The sequence below is a fragment of the Dreissena polymorpha genome, chromosome 7, assembly GCF_020536995.1.
Source record: "Dreissena polymorpha isolate Duluth1 chromosome 7, UMN_Dpol_1.0, whole genome shotgun sequence".
Lineage (NCBI taxonomy): Eukaryota > Metazoa > Mollusca > Bivalvia > Myida > Dreissenidae > Dreissena > Dreissena polymorpha.
Genome location: NC_068361.1, coordinates 9,665,327 through 9,678,524, shown reverse-complemented (window position 1 = coordinate 9,678,524; position 13,198 = coordinate 9,665,327). Strand labels below are relative to the sequence as shown.

General features: G+C 31.1%; 1 protein-coding gene across 1 annotated transcript; it reads right to left on the bottom strand.

Moving 5' to 3' along the window:
- Positions 1-4,674: 4,674 nt before the first annotated feature.
- On the bottom strand, positions 4,675-12,613 carry LOC127837444 (uncharacterized). Its single transcript, XM_052364565.1, has 4 exons — positions 12,365-12,613; positions 6,577-6,747; positions 5,895-6,020; positions 4,675-5,053 (listed from the first exon to the last, which is right to left on the bottom strand). Exons 2-4 carry the CDS (start codon positions 6,722-6,724, stop codon positions 4,905-4,907), a joined length of 423 nt encoding a protein of 140 aa, XP_052220525.1. The 5' UTR covers positions 6,725-6,747; positions 12,365-12,613; the 3' UTR covers positions 4,675-4,904.
- Positions 12,614-13,198: the final 585 nt, after the last annotated feature.

Sequence of the window (13,198 nt, the reverse complement as noted above, 5' to 3'; positions counted from 1 at the left end):
GTTAGGCATAAATGGGTCAATATTACAATATGTGCAAAGCATTCTCAAAGTCAAAGTACTAAACCACAAATGAATGAATCAGCAATCATTCTCTAATTAACGTATATAATTTATTGAATCAAAGCTGCACAAAGGCCATTTAAAAAGAATTTTTGTCTCCAAATCTCTTACAATTTAAAATGACGACTTTGATACTGATGACGGAACTGTCGAAATGTTGATGCACATGGCACAAATTAAGGGTTTTGTTTCACTATTAAAATGTACACCTTTTTTTAACTAAATATGGAGAAATAAACTCGTTGCAGTCAAGACAAAAGTCTGCAACATTGTTGCAAAGTGTTAGATTGTTAGAAAATAATAGAGAGAATATAATGCAAATTATTTTACACATGAAAATTGTATTTAGGAATTGTTACTTTCATGTTTAGCGCATTTAATAGCATAACAAATATTAAGTAATTTAACTCAGTTGATTATGTGAATTAATACAATTTGTTTTATGCAGCAACGCAATGAGCAATAAGTAATACTATGCGGAGTACGCGGGGGTTTATAAACTTTAATATGATAAGGTGCGACGTTTTCTTTTTTATAAAACTAGATTGGTAACTCTTATTTCACCACACTTTACTACTCAAAAAGGGTTACGCACAATACATAAATTATAAATTATCAAGATGCATTAACAGATAGTATAAATAAATCGCGATCAAAATGCACTAATTAAAAGCGCTGCTTGTAATCTCGTAATCAGTTCTAGGAAGAAGCTCTCTCTGTTTGTTTTTGTGGTTGTTGTTGTTGTTTTGGGGTGAAGGGTACCCGCCAGCTAGAATTACAAAAATATAATAGTTATAATAATTTAACTTTATCACATTTTTTGTTGTTTTGCCTAATTATTTGAAAAAAATGTAATAAGAAAAGACTAAGGGTGATATAATACATGTAGAGAATAACGCTTTGCCCTAAGATTATGCACCGATCTGGACAAAAGGTCAGTTACGTGACTCCCGGACCGGATAGTTTTGTCGCCGCTAAGAAAACATATTGTTTCTAGATCCGTGGACCATTCATAGAAAACGTATATGTCCAAAAGAAATAAGTAATCAGAGACATAAATTGTTGAACCGGGAATATATTGTCCAATTTTTGCGACATTAGTAGTTAATCTATAGGTAATGCATGGTGAAAAACGTAAATGCATAGTTGTTAATTAAAGCGCTAGTCTTCACTCCATTGGCCAGTGGTTCGAGCCCATGTGTGGATTACTTTTTTTTCTTTCATTTCATTTATTGTTGCTTTATACTGGAACTCTTTAGCTTATATTTATTAATTTAATGAATTTAATGACAAACTTCAAAACATGATAAAATCTGTGAAACTGTCCCTTAAAATAGTACTTTAACTAAGTTGATTATGTGAATGAATACAACCTTTTGTTTACGACACGCAATGAGTTATCATATGTTGACTATTAATTATACGGGCCGTGCTCTGTAAAAAGGGAGTTTAATGGATGTGCGTAAAGTGTCGTTCCAGATTCGTCTTTGCAGTTCGCACAGGCTAATCAGGGACGACACTTTCCGCCTAAACCAGATTTTTGCTTAGAAGAAAGTTCATTGAAACGAAAACTATAATAAAAGCGGAAAGTGTCGTCCCTGATTAGCCTGTGTGGACTGCTCATGCTTATCTGGGACGGCACTTTGCGCACGTGCATTAAACCCCTTTTTCACAGAACGAGGCCCATATTTGTAATACGGATGATGATACTGATAACTTTATTTGGCAGTATAATTATGTTGAATGGTTGCAACCGTAGTCTATGAAATAATCGATAAAACCAATATCAAAAGCAAAAGCTGTTTTATATCCGATATATTTTGTGTATGTTATCACCAAATTGCGTTCATATAGAAAAGAAAAAGAGGTAAGCAATGAAATTCGAATTGTATGTGCGTATCGAAATCTTCAAAGTTCTGCTGTTCGATTTAAGAAATCTTAGAAAAGTCGCAAATATATCATATACACAATCCATTTTTATCGTTTTTTCCTTAGGCATAACATTATATATACGTTTTCACAATCAAGTAGCTCCACTGATGTTTTCGTTCAAAGGTAATTTATTCAAGAATCGCCATGCCATCAGAAGCGAAAGATAAAAAAAGTCAAAATGAAATGACTATGCGACATTTTTGTATCGAGTACATGGAAAATTAAAACATGCATTTGATATTTATTTGAAAACTAAGCAATTACAAAGATTGCGACCTTTTACATTTCTCAAACCTTTGGCATCTTCAAAAAGACAGACGCTTAAACATTTAAGTGTTTCTTGGGTGTATATTTATATATAATTTAGTTGTATTTACGATAAAAAGTTGAACATTTGCCTTGAAAATAAGCCCTGATGGCTGATTAAACGGAATTATTATGTTTGTAAAATAAAATTGTGCTATGTCTGGAGTTTATATTTCAAAGTGATTACGCGTAGAAAATACCTTTAAGTAATTCTTTCGAAATCGTGCATTGCATTATTGAAATTACTTTAACAGTGTCGTTTTAAAGTCTAAATAAGAAAGTTAGCTGCTTCAATGAATGATTATATTGATCTGCTCATAACATCCATAAATATCGTGCATTAACCCATTTATGCCCAGTGGACTCTCCCATCCTTCTAAATTGGATCAATTTATTTCCAAAATTAGGGGTGTCAAGTATATTTATTTCTATATTTAGAATATATCATAAAGAAATTCCTTTAAGCAAACAGCGCAGTCTCATCTGGGTCTACGCTGTTTGCAATGTCCTTTTTCAGGACGCTAGGCATAAATGGGTTAATATGTTTAGTTTTGGAAAATATCATGTCTTATACACTATTTTAACTGTTTATTCAAACAAACATTTTAATGTTGATCACCAACTGTTATTTCAAATCGCTGGTGTAAAGTTGTATTTCCTAAGATATGAAACGTTGCGCAATTATATTGGCAGTTAATGATCCCACTTTATTTAAATATCATATAAAATCAAGATCGAAACCCGTCTTAAACGGCTACGCCCTAAAAATAAAGATGATAAAATTGTGATCCTGGATTGAAAAAAACACAAGTTTAATATCATCATACATTACATAAGTTACTGTCTTGAGCAAAATCACTTTTGTTTCATTTGTTTGTTTCGATTATTTCAATGTGCACATATTCACAATATGTGAATTATTAAATAGTGACTAAACCTTGTGACGTATAGTAGTTTACTGGGCAAAATTTATGAATATTAAGATGTTGAGTTGTAACAAATCATTATTTATTATAAATCGGATTACCAAATGGATAGCCGGAAACACTGCGACATCGATGGTATACATCAAAGTTATAGTAATAATAGTTCTGGCAATTATTATATCAATGATAATTGACGCCAGTATTATTTCAATAAAACTTGATGCCATAATAATATTTATGAAAAGTCATTTTTACATTAACCCATTCATGCCTAGCGTCCTGAAAAAAGGACATTGCAAACAGCGTAGACCCAGATGAGACGCCGCATAATGCGGCGTCTCATCAGGGTCTGCGCTGTTTGCTTAAAGAAATTTCTGTTAGAAATATTCTAAATATAGAAATAAATATACCAGACACCCCTACTTTTGGAAATAAATTGATCCAATTAACAAGGATGGGAGAGTCCACTTAGCATAAATGGGTTAATGATACCGTAGAGATTTGACACAACAAACGGTCGTTTAACTTTGTTCAGAGATCTAGTTTCTTACATATTAACATTAAACACATTACGTACGTTATACGACACTATTAAAGTATTCTTATATTTAAGCATTCATTTTGTTATTGTCAGATATAATAGTTTAAAAGTAAATGAATCGTATTATTACATATATATACTTTTTAACAAGCTCTTAAATCGTGGTGCATGTAATAACGTTTAGTATCAAAATAACGAAAGTAAAAACATATATTTTTTATACACGTATTAAGACTAAAGGTTATGTCTCGTTCTTATTTGTATGGGCCAATTTATGAGTGCATACGTGCTTTGCTTGGTGAGGAATAATCACAACATACATTTGTATCTTTCAACATTTAATATAAGCCTAATTTAATAACAAATGCAACATATTTTCAATACAGTGTGCAAATTATTATAACATTTGTTATAACATTATTTTCAAATTAGACATATCATATATAATAGATAAATGCACCTCAGGATATTATATATTGATGTGACGTTGATCTTTTTTTAACTAGCAATCTTTAAATGGAAACAAAAATATAGGGTGTAAACTATAAAGATAATAAAAATAATTAAATACAAATAATACACATTGAAAAACTGTTGACATACAAAGTAAATAATTAAAAAAAGCTGATTGTATAAAATCAAATATTATATTGAATGACTCGGTTGGCAAATAAATGTAATCAAGGCAATTAAAACATCAATTTATAAAAGATATAAGTAATGACTAGATTGTATATGTATAAAGTGATCGTACATCATTCCTTTCTATATTTTTTCGCACGCGTCAATCAGATTCATAGTATATCTTTCCAATGTTGCATTTGTGTTTTACTTATATAAGTATAAATGATTTAAGATTTTCAAATTATACGTACTGTTATTGTCATTAACATTAACATCCTTCAAAGTATCCACAGCACAGCAAAAACAGCAATAAAGATATTTTGTTGACATTTTACATGAAACCTGTAGCATTAGTTATATGTATATAACAAAGGCGTTTATTAACAATGTAAAATAAATATATGCTTCACAAATAAACGAATAAATAAATAAGACAGTAGAAAAACGTGTATTTGATTCGCAGTTTGCACATTGTCAAGATGACCTTCTCGTCAGCAAAGCCGGTATGTTCCTTGTCATTTCTGGTACTGGCCTAACTGAATGCCGGACCGACCGAATCGCAGACTCGGGAGCGACATAGACTCCTTGATCTGGCGTTCCTTGTATTGGTTGAGGTAAGCTTGTACCCTCGTCATGAGATCTTCCATCTTTTGGCGCTTGGACGCTGTATTTATAAGGGCGATAATGATTATAATGATAATAAAGATGGTGATGATATTGCTGTTAGCACTTCTAGTTCTGATAATTATTTTTTGATAATTAAAAAAATATAATAATGAGAGTACTTATAATAATAATGATAATAATAATAATAATTATTATTATTATAATAATAATAATAATAATAATAATAATAATAATAATAATAATAATTATTATTATTATTATAATTATAATAATAATGATAATGATAATAATAATAATAATAATAATAATAATAATAATAATAATAATAATAATAATAATAATAATAATAATAATAAACAATGATAATAATAATAACAATAATAATAATAATAATCGTCGTTGTCGTCGTCATCATCATTATCATCATCATCATCATCATCATCATCATCATCATCATCATCATCATCATCATCATCATCATCATCACCATAATCATCGCCATCATCATCATCATAAGGTGATGATAATGAAAATGATTATTATAAATATGTGTTCGTACCCGTTTGAAAACGAATTTTTTTAAGTTAGTACAGACTTCTAGATCTTATTATATAGTAGCCATTTCATTTAATTACATATTATTTGTAATGATATAAATCTCACTTAATGTATACATTCTCTTGCAATTTAAATAAGACTAAAGGATTTTAAAGAGAATACGCCTGCAAAATATATTACATTGTTGAAAATAAATTTAAACCTTTTGTTATTGTTCAGTTAACCACTAAATTAATGGGTAACAGTTATAGGTTTAATTGTTAACGTTTGTGTAACCAGTTTGTAATTGGTTTGTAATTCCTACTAAAACTCGGACACACCATGGTGTCTGGCAGCATGTTCAGCCTTTTCCAGGTCTTGTGACTCCAATAACTCTTCTGGGGATTTCATTTGTTCTTTGAGGATCTCTCGGAATCGAAGTTTCTTTAGAAGCAGTTTTCGTAAATCTGAAAACAGTTGCAAATACAGTATGCGTGGAGATTGAAATCTGTACTGGATAGTGGAAATTTACATACATTTTACAGGTTCTTATACATGAAAGTACTGTCAACTTTACAAACAAAACATATTTCAATTGTATAAGACTCTTATTTCTTTGACCTTTGTCACTATGTTTTCTGAACGTTTATTCTAATTTATTATTCAACGTTTTCTTCTGTTCTAAAAACATTAAGATTGTTTATACGCACATTTAACTAAAGCCCGTATTCACCAACCAATTTTTACACTCAAGAATAAAGAATATACTTGGAACCAAGAAACATAGGTCCAGCATTTGAATATATACAGGTAACTACTGGTGATTATTTCATTTACACATAATTATTTTCATGAAGAATGTCGTAGATGGAGATGGCTTATGCCAAAAGCCACTCAAAGGTAAAGCGTTTCTTCAATATTCTTCTTTTTAAAATATTCTTTATTCTTAGACTGAAGTCCAATAATTATATGGAGAATACCGACTAAGGCCTTCAACGCACAACAACTTTAAATGCCACTTACTGGCACTGTCCTCGTTATCCATATCCACGAGCTCTCTGTATTTCGGGTCAGCTTCCAGTGCCTCGTCGCTAGGGATGTACAAGGCGTAGCATGACGTCACGTATATGGTTGCTATGATGACAAGAATTATGAGCGCACTGTGTTCCATCTTTGAATCAATCGTTATTTGACCTAAAATAGGAATGAAACAAAGTATGTTCAAATGATAGTATCACAGTTTATGGTTGAAAAAAAAAACGATTGAAATGCTTATTTTTATATTGTGTATCTATTTCTGTAAAGCTACAAGGGAATGCTTTGAAGAGATTGGTAGCAATTGTTCAATAATAAATAACAAAATTGATAATCCCCAAGACAATCTTTAACTTGGCATAGGCCTTGATTTAGTTTAAAAACCTGTATTATGACGAAAATATTAGAAAGTCGGTGCAATGAAATCATTTTCTTGAAGCCCATAGCGATTGTATTGATCCTTTAAATTGGCATGTAGAAATAACATCGCACGAATTTGTTAAACTTCTATAAAACTAATGTAAGTAAATAACGATTTTGTTTTGTTTTAGTTTAAGTTATGAAATTTACCAAAACAAAGCCAACATTTTGACTACTCATTTTACGATTGAAAATGTGACACCATGTTGCAATATATAGTAATACATGTCATGTAAGGAAAATTTGAAACCGGTTTGACATCAAATAAAAACATTTTCGTAGCCCCTTTCCACCTACACGGCCGCAAATTGTTTATTAATTCACGGACATTTGCATCGTTCTGTTGGTTGATCAATATTAATTGATTTAAAGTAATCGCGATGTAAGTGCTCGTTTGCATGACACAATAAGCAAGTGATTTACGATGCAGTTGATATTCAGTCTAGAAAAACGCAACTTGTTATCCGGTGTGTATTGTAACAGATATTGCAAAAGTAAACAGACGTTTAGCATTTGACCTGAAATAAACAGCCAGCGCGATCTGTTGAAATAACTGTATGCACTGTTTATTTTTAAACAAAAAACAATATTTTGTATCAGCATTTGATGTACCTTTTGAAAGCATTAGGTCACGCATGAATCCATTCCAAACAATAAAAACGAACGTATGTTCAAATACTCAAAATTGGCAAAGAACTAGACTTGCAGATTGCATTGATTTGAAATAAAACTGCAACAACTTAGAATACCACGTCTGGTTTTAGAACGATAATTCACTTGTAACGAAGTCTCTGATCGCAGAAAATACCTATTTTGATCCGAAAATAACATGCATATGTATATTTGTCTTCGATCACTTTCATTTAACTTTGTCCATTTCCAGAACATGTATTTCACTGGAAATCGCTTGCAATAACACGGAATACAAACTATAGTTGTCATACATTTAATTAGCGTTTACCTCTATACATATCATGTTTCATTTTCGGTAAGTTGTTAACTCTATAACCGGCTCCATTAGAAAATATATAAACGGCTTTGCATTTAAACGAAAAAGAGTCGTATTGATTTGCGTATCCAATATTAATCAAACGAAGATTTGTTAATTGATGCATTGCATCTCTATTTGTATGTAAACTTATAATTAACTGTCGTCTAGATGTTAATTGTACTTGTAATCAATAAACTCGAACAGTTCTATAATAATATAATATGTTAAAGTATTTAACTACTACGCAGATAAAACAATAACGAGTATGCCATCATGTAAAATGTGTAATAATAAGGACGTAAACTTCAAATACATTTATATAGCATTTTTAAATGAGAAAAGCTGAAGCATGAATTCATAGCTGAACAATGAAAGTGTCATTCAGTGACAGTACAAATGACATATACGTTTCTCAAATAATTTCACTTCAAGACAAGTAAAGATAAATTACAAACAAACATACAGAAAAAAAAACATTGACAGAAAAATAACCTAAAACGGCGAAAAGTATTTGCCTTTGGCCACTAATACCAAATCTATACGTGGGGACAATTTTTGCGGAACCTCGAAAATGTCATAAACTACCAGACACAAACGGATTTGCATTGTCCCAGATATTTCAATAATACTAATAACAATCAATGTAGCAGTCTTGTTACCCCAGCACGTATGCCGGAGCTCGTTGAGAAGTCTAATTGACAAAATTAATTACAGCGTCGAATGAATGAGCCTTGATCGCATGAAGATATATGCCGCGTGACACGCTGATTTCCAGTGTTGATATAGTGTTTGGTTTATATAAATTTGTAATTGTATTGAACAGTGTTATGTTGGAATGTTGCAAGCAAGGTCGTCCATCATTTCCTTCGGGTGCGGTAATGAAATAAGCAATCATGTCCATCACAGTATGGGCTTTTTACATGACCTGATGGAAATTGTGCGATATAATACATGTTATGATAACTTTTGTTTGCACATAATATATATAAAATATTATTATGGTTTAAGTGTATTAAAAAATAATTTAAAACAATAAAAAAAAATTTGAACACCAAGTAAAAACGGTCTTCATATATCGCAGTATAGTACTTGCATTACTAACCAAAAATACATCTGCATTTATTTTGTAAATCCTTTAAGACACGTCGCAAGTTGGGCATGTTGAGCCTGCATCCAGTAAAAAGGTAGGCCGGGATTAGTTACCGTGTCTCGTCTGGACGCCACGCGTCAACCATGGCGTGCGTATTAGCTAATGCGAGGCGAACAACACTAGTAATTTCCTAAGGAGCTCCGAGATGTTTCCCGAAATCAATCCGTTAGAATTAAGCCTTTCCGACATTGTATTTCCTTACGTGCGTCGGAGTTTCAATGTATGATCTCTGTCTGCAATGTTTTTGTCTGTATTAAGAAGCATATTCGGTTTGTCTGTTATCTATTAAAGAAATTAACTGCTAAATATAATTTGCGTTTTTTTTTGTATTTTCTTTAAAAAATTGATGCAGTCACGTTTCATGTCTGTTTCACTTGCTTGCGTTTTTGTTTAAGTATTTGGCATTGTTACGGAAACTTATGCTTACACGTTGTTTAATTTCCCTTCATTGTACAATATTTGTTAATATCAATCTTACTTGGTGCTATGATTCTTATGCATTTAGTTGTCCGAGCTGTATATAGCTTTGTACTTTATATTGACTTTTAAATGACCAAGAACCATCCTATTGATATCTGGTATGTCCTTAATAATTTCATTGACTTCAGTTTTCAATCACAATTAACTTTAGAACGTGACCTTTTCATGTAGTTTCATGATAAACATCCAGATTTTTGCATATGTGTATATGTGTTGTATTTTAATGTGTACTACCAAAATCATTATTTTGTCTAGCGTAGTAAATGTGTTTGTTAAATACGTGTACAGCAGTATCTATGTTATCTATAAAAATGTAATCTTAACCCGAAATGAATTTTAATGGACTAATATCACGTGTTGTTAAGGTCCTTTCCCAGAAATTAATATTGACATTTATTTCCTTTATTTACACTAACTTATTGACATGGTGCAGCAATTATTATGAACATTACTAATACACCAAGACCATCCCCCACCCAACCCCCCACCCATTAAAAGACTATTAAGGATTTTCTTTTGTTCTGATTAGGTAAAAAGGTGTTATCTATTGGGTTTGCTGGAACTTGTTAGGCGCACGAAAATAATAAGAAACATAAAACATTTTACTATGATGAATTTTTTGAGCTGGTAAAGAATTGCATACTGGTGTGTTACCCAAACACCAAAGATTGTTTAATTAATTAAAATGCATTATGTCGGTAAACAGCTATGCATGTATATACTCGCACTTTGTTTACCAATTAATTGACAATACTACCCATTAATCATTATTCTGGTTACGTCTACCTAAGGTTATCATTATTTGATATGTTACAATGAAAGTTGGTAACACACAATGTCGGGAATTAGTTTAAACGACTTTTTTCCTTTGCTCAATATTTCAATTCGTGCTGGTTGCGTATTTGTGTTGAATGGTTCATAGTATGAACAGACAGGTAAAGACGCGATTTTTTGCACTAAACAAACTTTTTAACACTAACATTTCCGTTACACAAGTGTCTTTCATTCCGTTTCCGCTTTACGTCCGCAAATGACGTCGGTTCTCTAATTGTGATATTTGAATAAACTCTACATAGAAACAACCGTTCGATTTTGAAACGAGAACTAAGAGCGTATCGTATAACCATGTATTTTGTTTTTCTAACGCTTCGTATACCTTGAATATTATTTGTGTCAATGGAATAGGGAATGCACCGTTCAGTATCATTAAAGAAACATATTCTCACGTTTTTAACAGACATATGGATTGAAACACGCGTACTTCAAATCAGACAGGAGGATATTTTAAAAAGATAATTTAGATGTGTATCTCGTGTTTTCAAGTACAATTAATTTTAACAAAACAAAACATTTTTGAAATTTAAATGGCAGACACTATTTTTAGCAAAATAAAAATCCTTTATTTGTCCCTGTTAAGCACATCAATGTATTAAAAAACATTAATTAATTAAAAAAAATAATTTCGAAATTTTATGAGGAAAACAATTTTGTTGACACCAAAATATTTTCCCGAGTTGATTAAATACGATTTAGCGAATTAAACTTATTAAATGTTACGTTAATAACTTTTTTGCAAAATTACAGAACAATAATGTAGCTCGTTAAGCTTTATTTTACTTAAGTATACTTTTCTATTTTTACTTATGTGCTAAAAAATCATTTTAAGAAAAAAGTTTTTTTTAATAGCTTTAACAGTGAAAGAACTAATTGCGTATTAAACAGGCTAAAAAGGCCCTGTCTTGTTCTGTTTACATCCAAGAGATTATAAATGATATTTTTATGTTTTCAAATTATAAATTGTGTTTTTTTTTAAGTCAATTCAAAATGTTATTAAAATAAGGCTTTATACAACCGTCTTTACCTTTCAATAAGCAGTAGTTTTATTTTTATTTTTCTCCTTAGTTCACCGCTGATGGAGTCAACCTTGTATTTGATAATTTTGCTCATCCTTCTTGCTCGTGTAAATCATTTTAATTATGGCGCTCTCGTGTTACTGTGCCAATTTATACTCTAATTCTTCGCGAATATCATGTTCTTATAGTATGCAAACATTTTATGAATGAACCGGTAAAAATGTTATTGTAAACAAATCAATAAATTCGTCCGTGTTACTTCTCATATTTAATACAGGATCTAATTTCTATTTAACAGGCATTCAGCTTTTAACTACTCGGTCACCTGTACAATGACTGTTACAGTTATGTTAACAGACGTAGATTTATCATAACATTAAGAAGCGTCCTTGATGTTCCAATTAAATATATTTGATCGCAGAAAATTAAACAAATTATTCACACTGATTCTGGCGGAAATGGACGACCGACTCGTGCTTCAGTCAATTGGAAATAGTTGTGCATAATATTAATACACTTATACACGCAACAAATGAAAATAATAAAAACAGAGATTATAATTTTAAACGCTTGTTATTACTATTACATGAATTATTGTTTAATCTAAAAAAGGATCACTTAATAGATTCAAAGATTATATAGACTTAAAGTTTAACGCACATCTGATGCGTGTTTGTACATGGCAAACAACTTACGGTGTATCTTATTTATCGTTGATTTTGTTTTAGCCGTTTGCTTTTTTGCATGCGTGAGTTTTCTTGATTGCCATTTTTTTTCTCTTGTATTGCATTCATGCCAGTGAATATTGTAGTGTTATTAATAAGATGGCAAGTAAGACAATATTGTATCGACTTTACACAATGTATTATTCGAATAACTTACCTTCAAAAGGCGTGTTGTATCTTCGTTTTCTTTCTTCGTCAATTTCAATGAGCTTGTTTATATACGGCCGTTTATAATTATTTTAGTAGTATTTTAATAGTGTATACCATTCACTAGCAAACGAAATAAAGCTCAAGATGAGTATAGTATTAACACAAGAATTTCCGTTATACTAGCGTCAATTATTTTCAATTTAATTGTACAACTTAAGCCAATGATTATGAATTATTAGTTATTACAAAAACATTATTGAAATCTACCAAACACTGTCTGCACACTGATCTTATATACGAAACAACCGTATCCGGGTGTATAGTATATTGTAGCCAAAAAGGTACGGTTAAGCCCAATCGAATGACGTTATCACAAAATGGGCGAATCACGATGCGAGTCCATTAACAATATTATTGTCAGGAAACGAGGGGATTATCATGTCAATTATTACTTTTTCAATAAAGCTGCAAGGAAAGTGTTCTGTCATGGAGGGACGCTCCACAAGTCTTAGGCCGTGTGCCATTTATAATTAAGTAAGCTGTGGACTTTGTGGTGGAGACAAACAAAAAGCAACATGTCATCCTGTAGGTTTATATGAATGCCATTTGGTCGCTCCTTTCTTTTTCAATACGCTTGTTTGTCATCAAGGGCTGACTCTAATTAATAATAAATTATATGATGTATATTATACTAGCAAATAATATAACTAATGTGTATTTTATTAAACCTGATTGTTTAAGTTAAGCACAATCTGTGTTTTCAAATTATTATTATTAAAAAGGGTTGTAGCACAATTGAATAAGGAAATATTACTTAGTGAAAGAGATCCAAATTAAATTC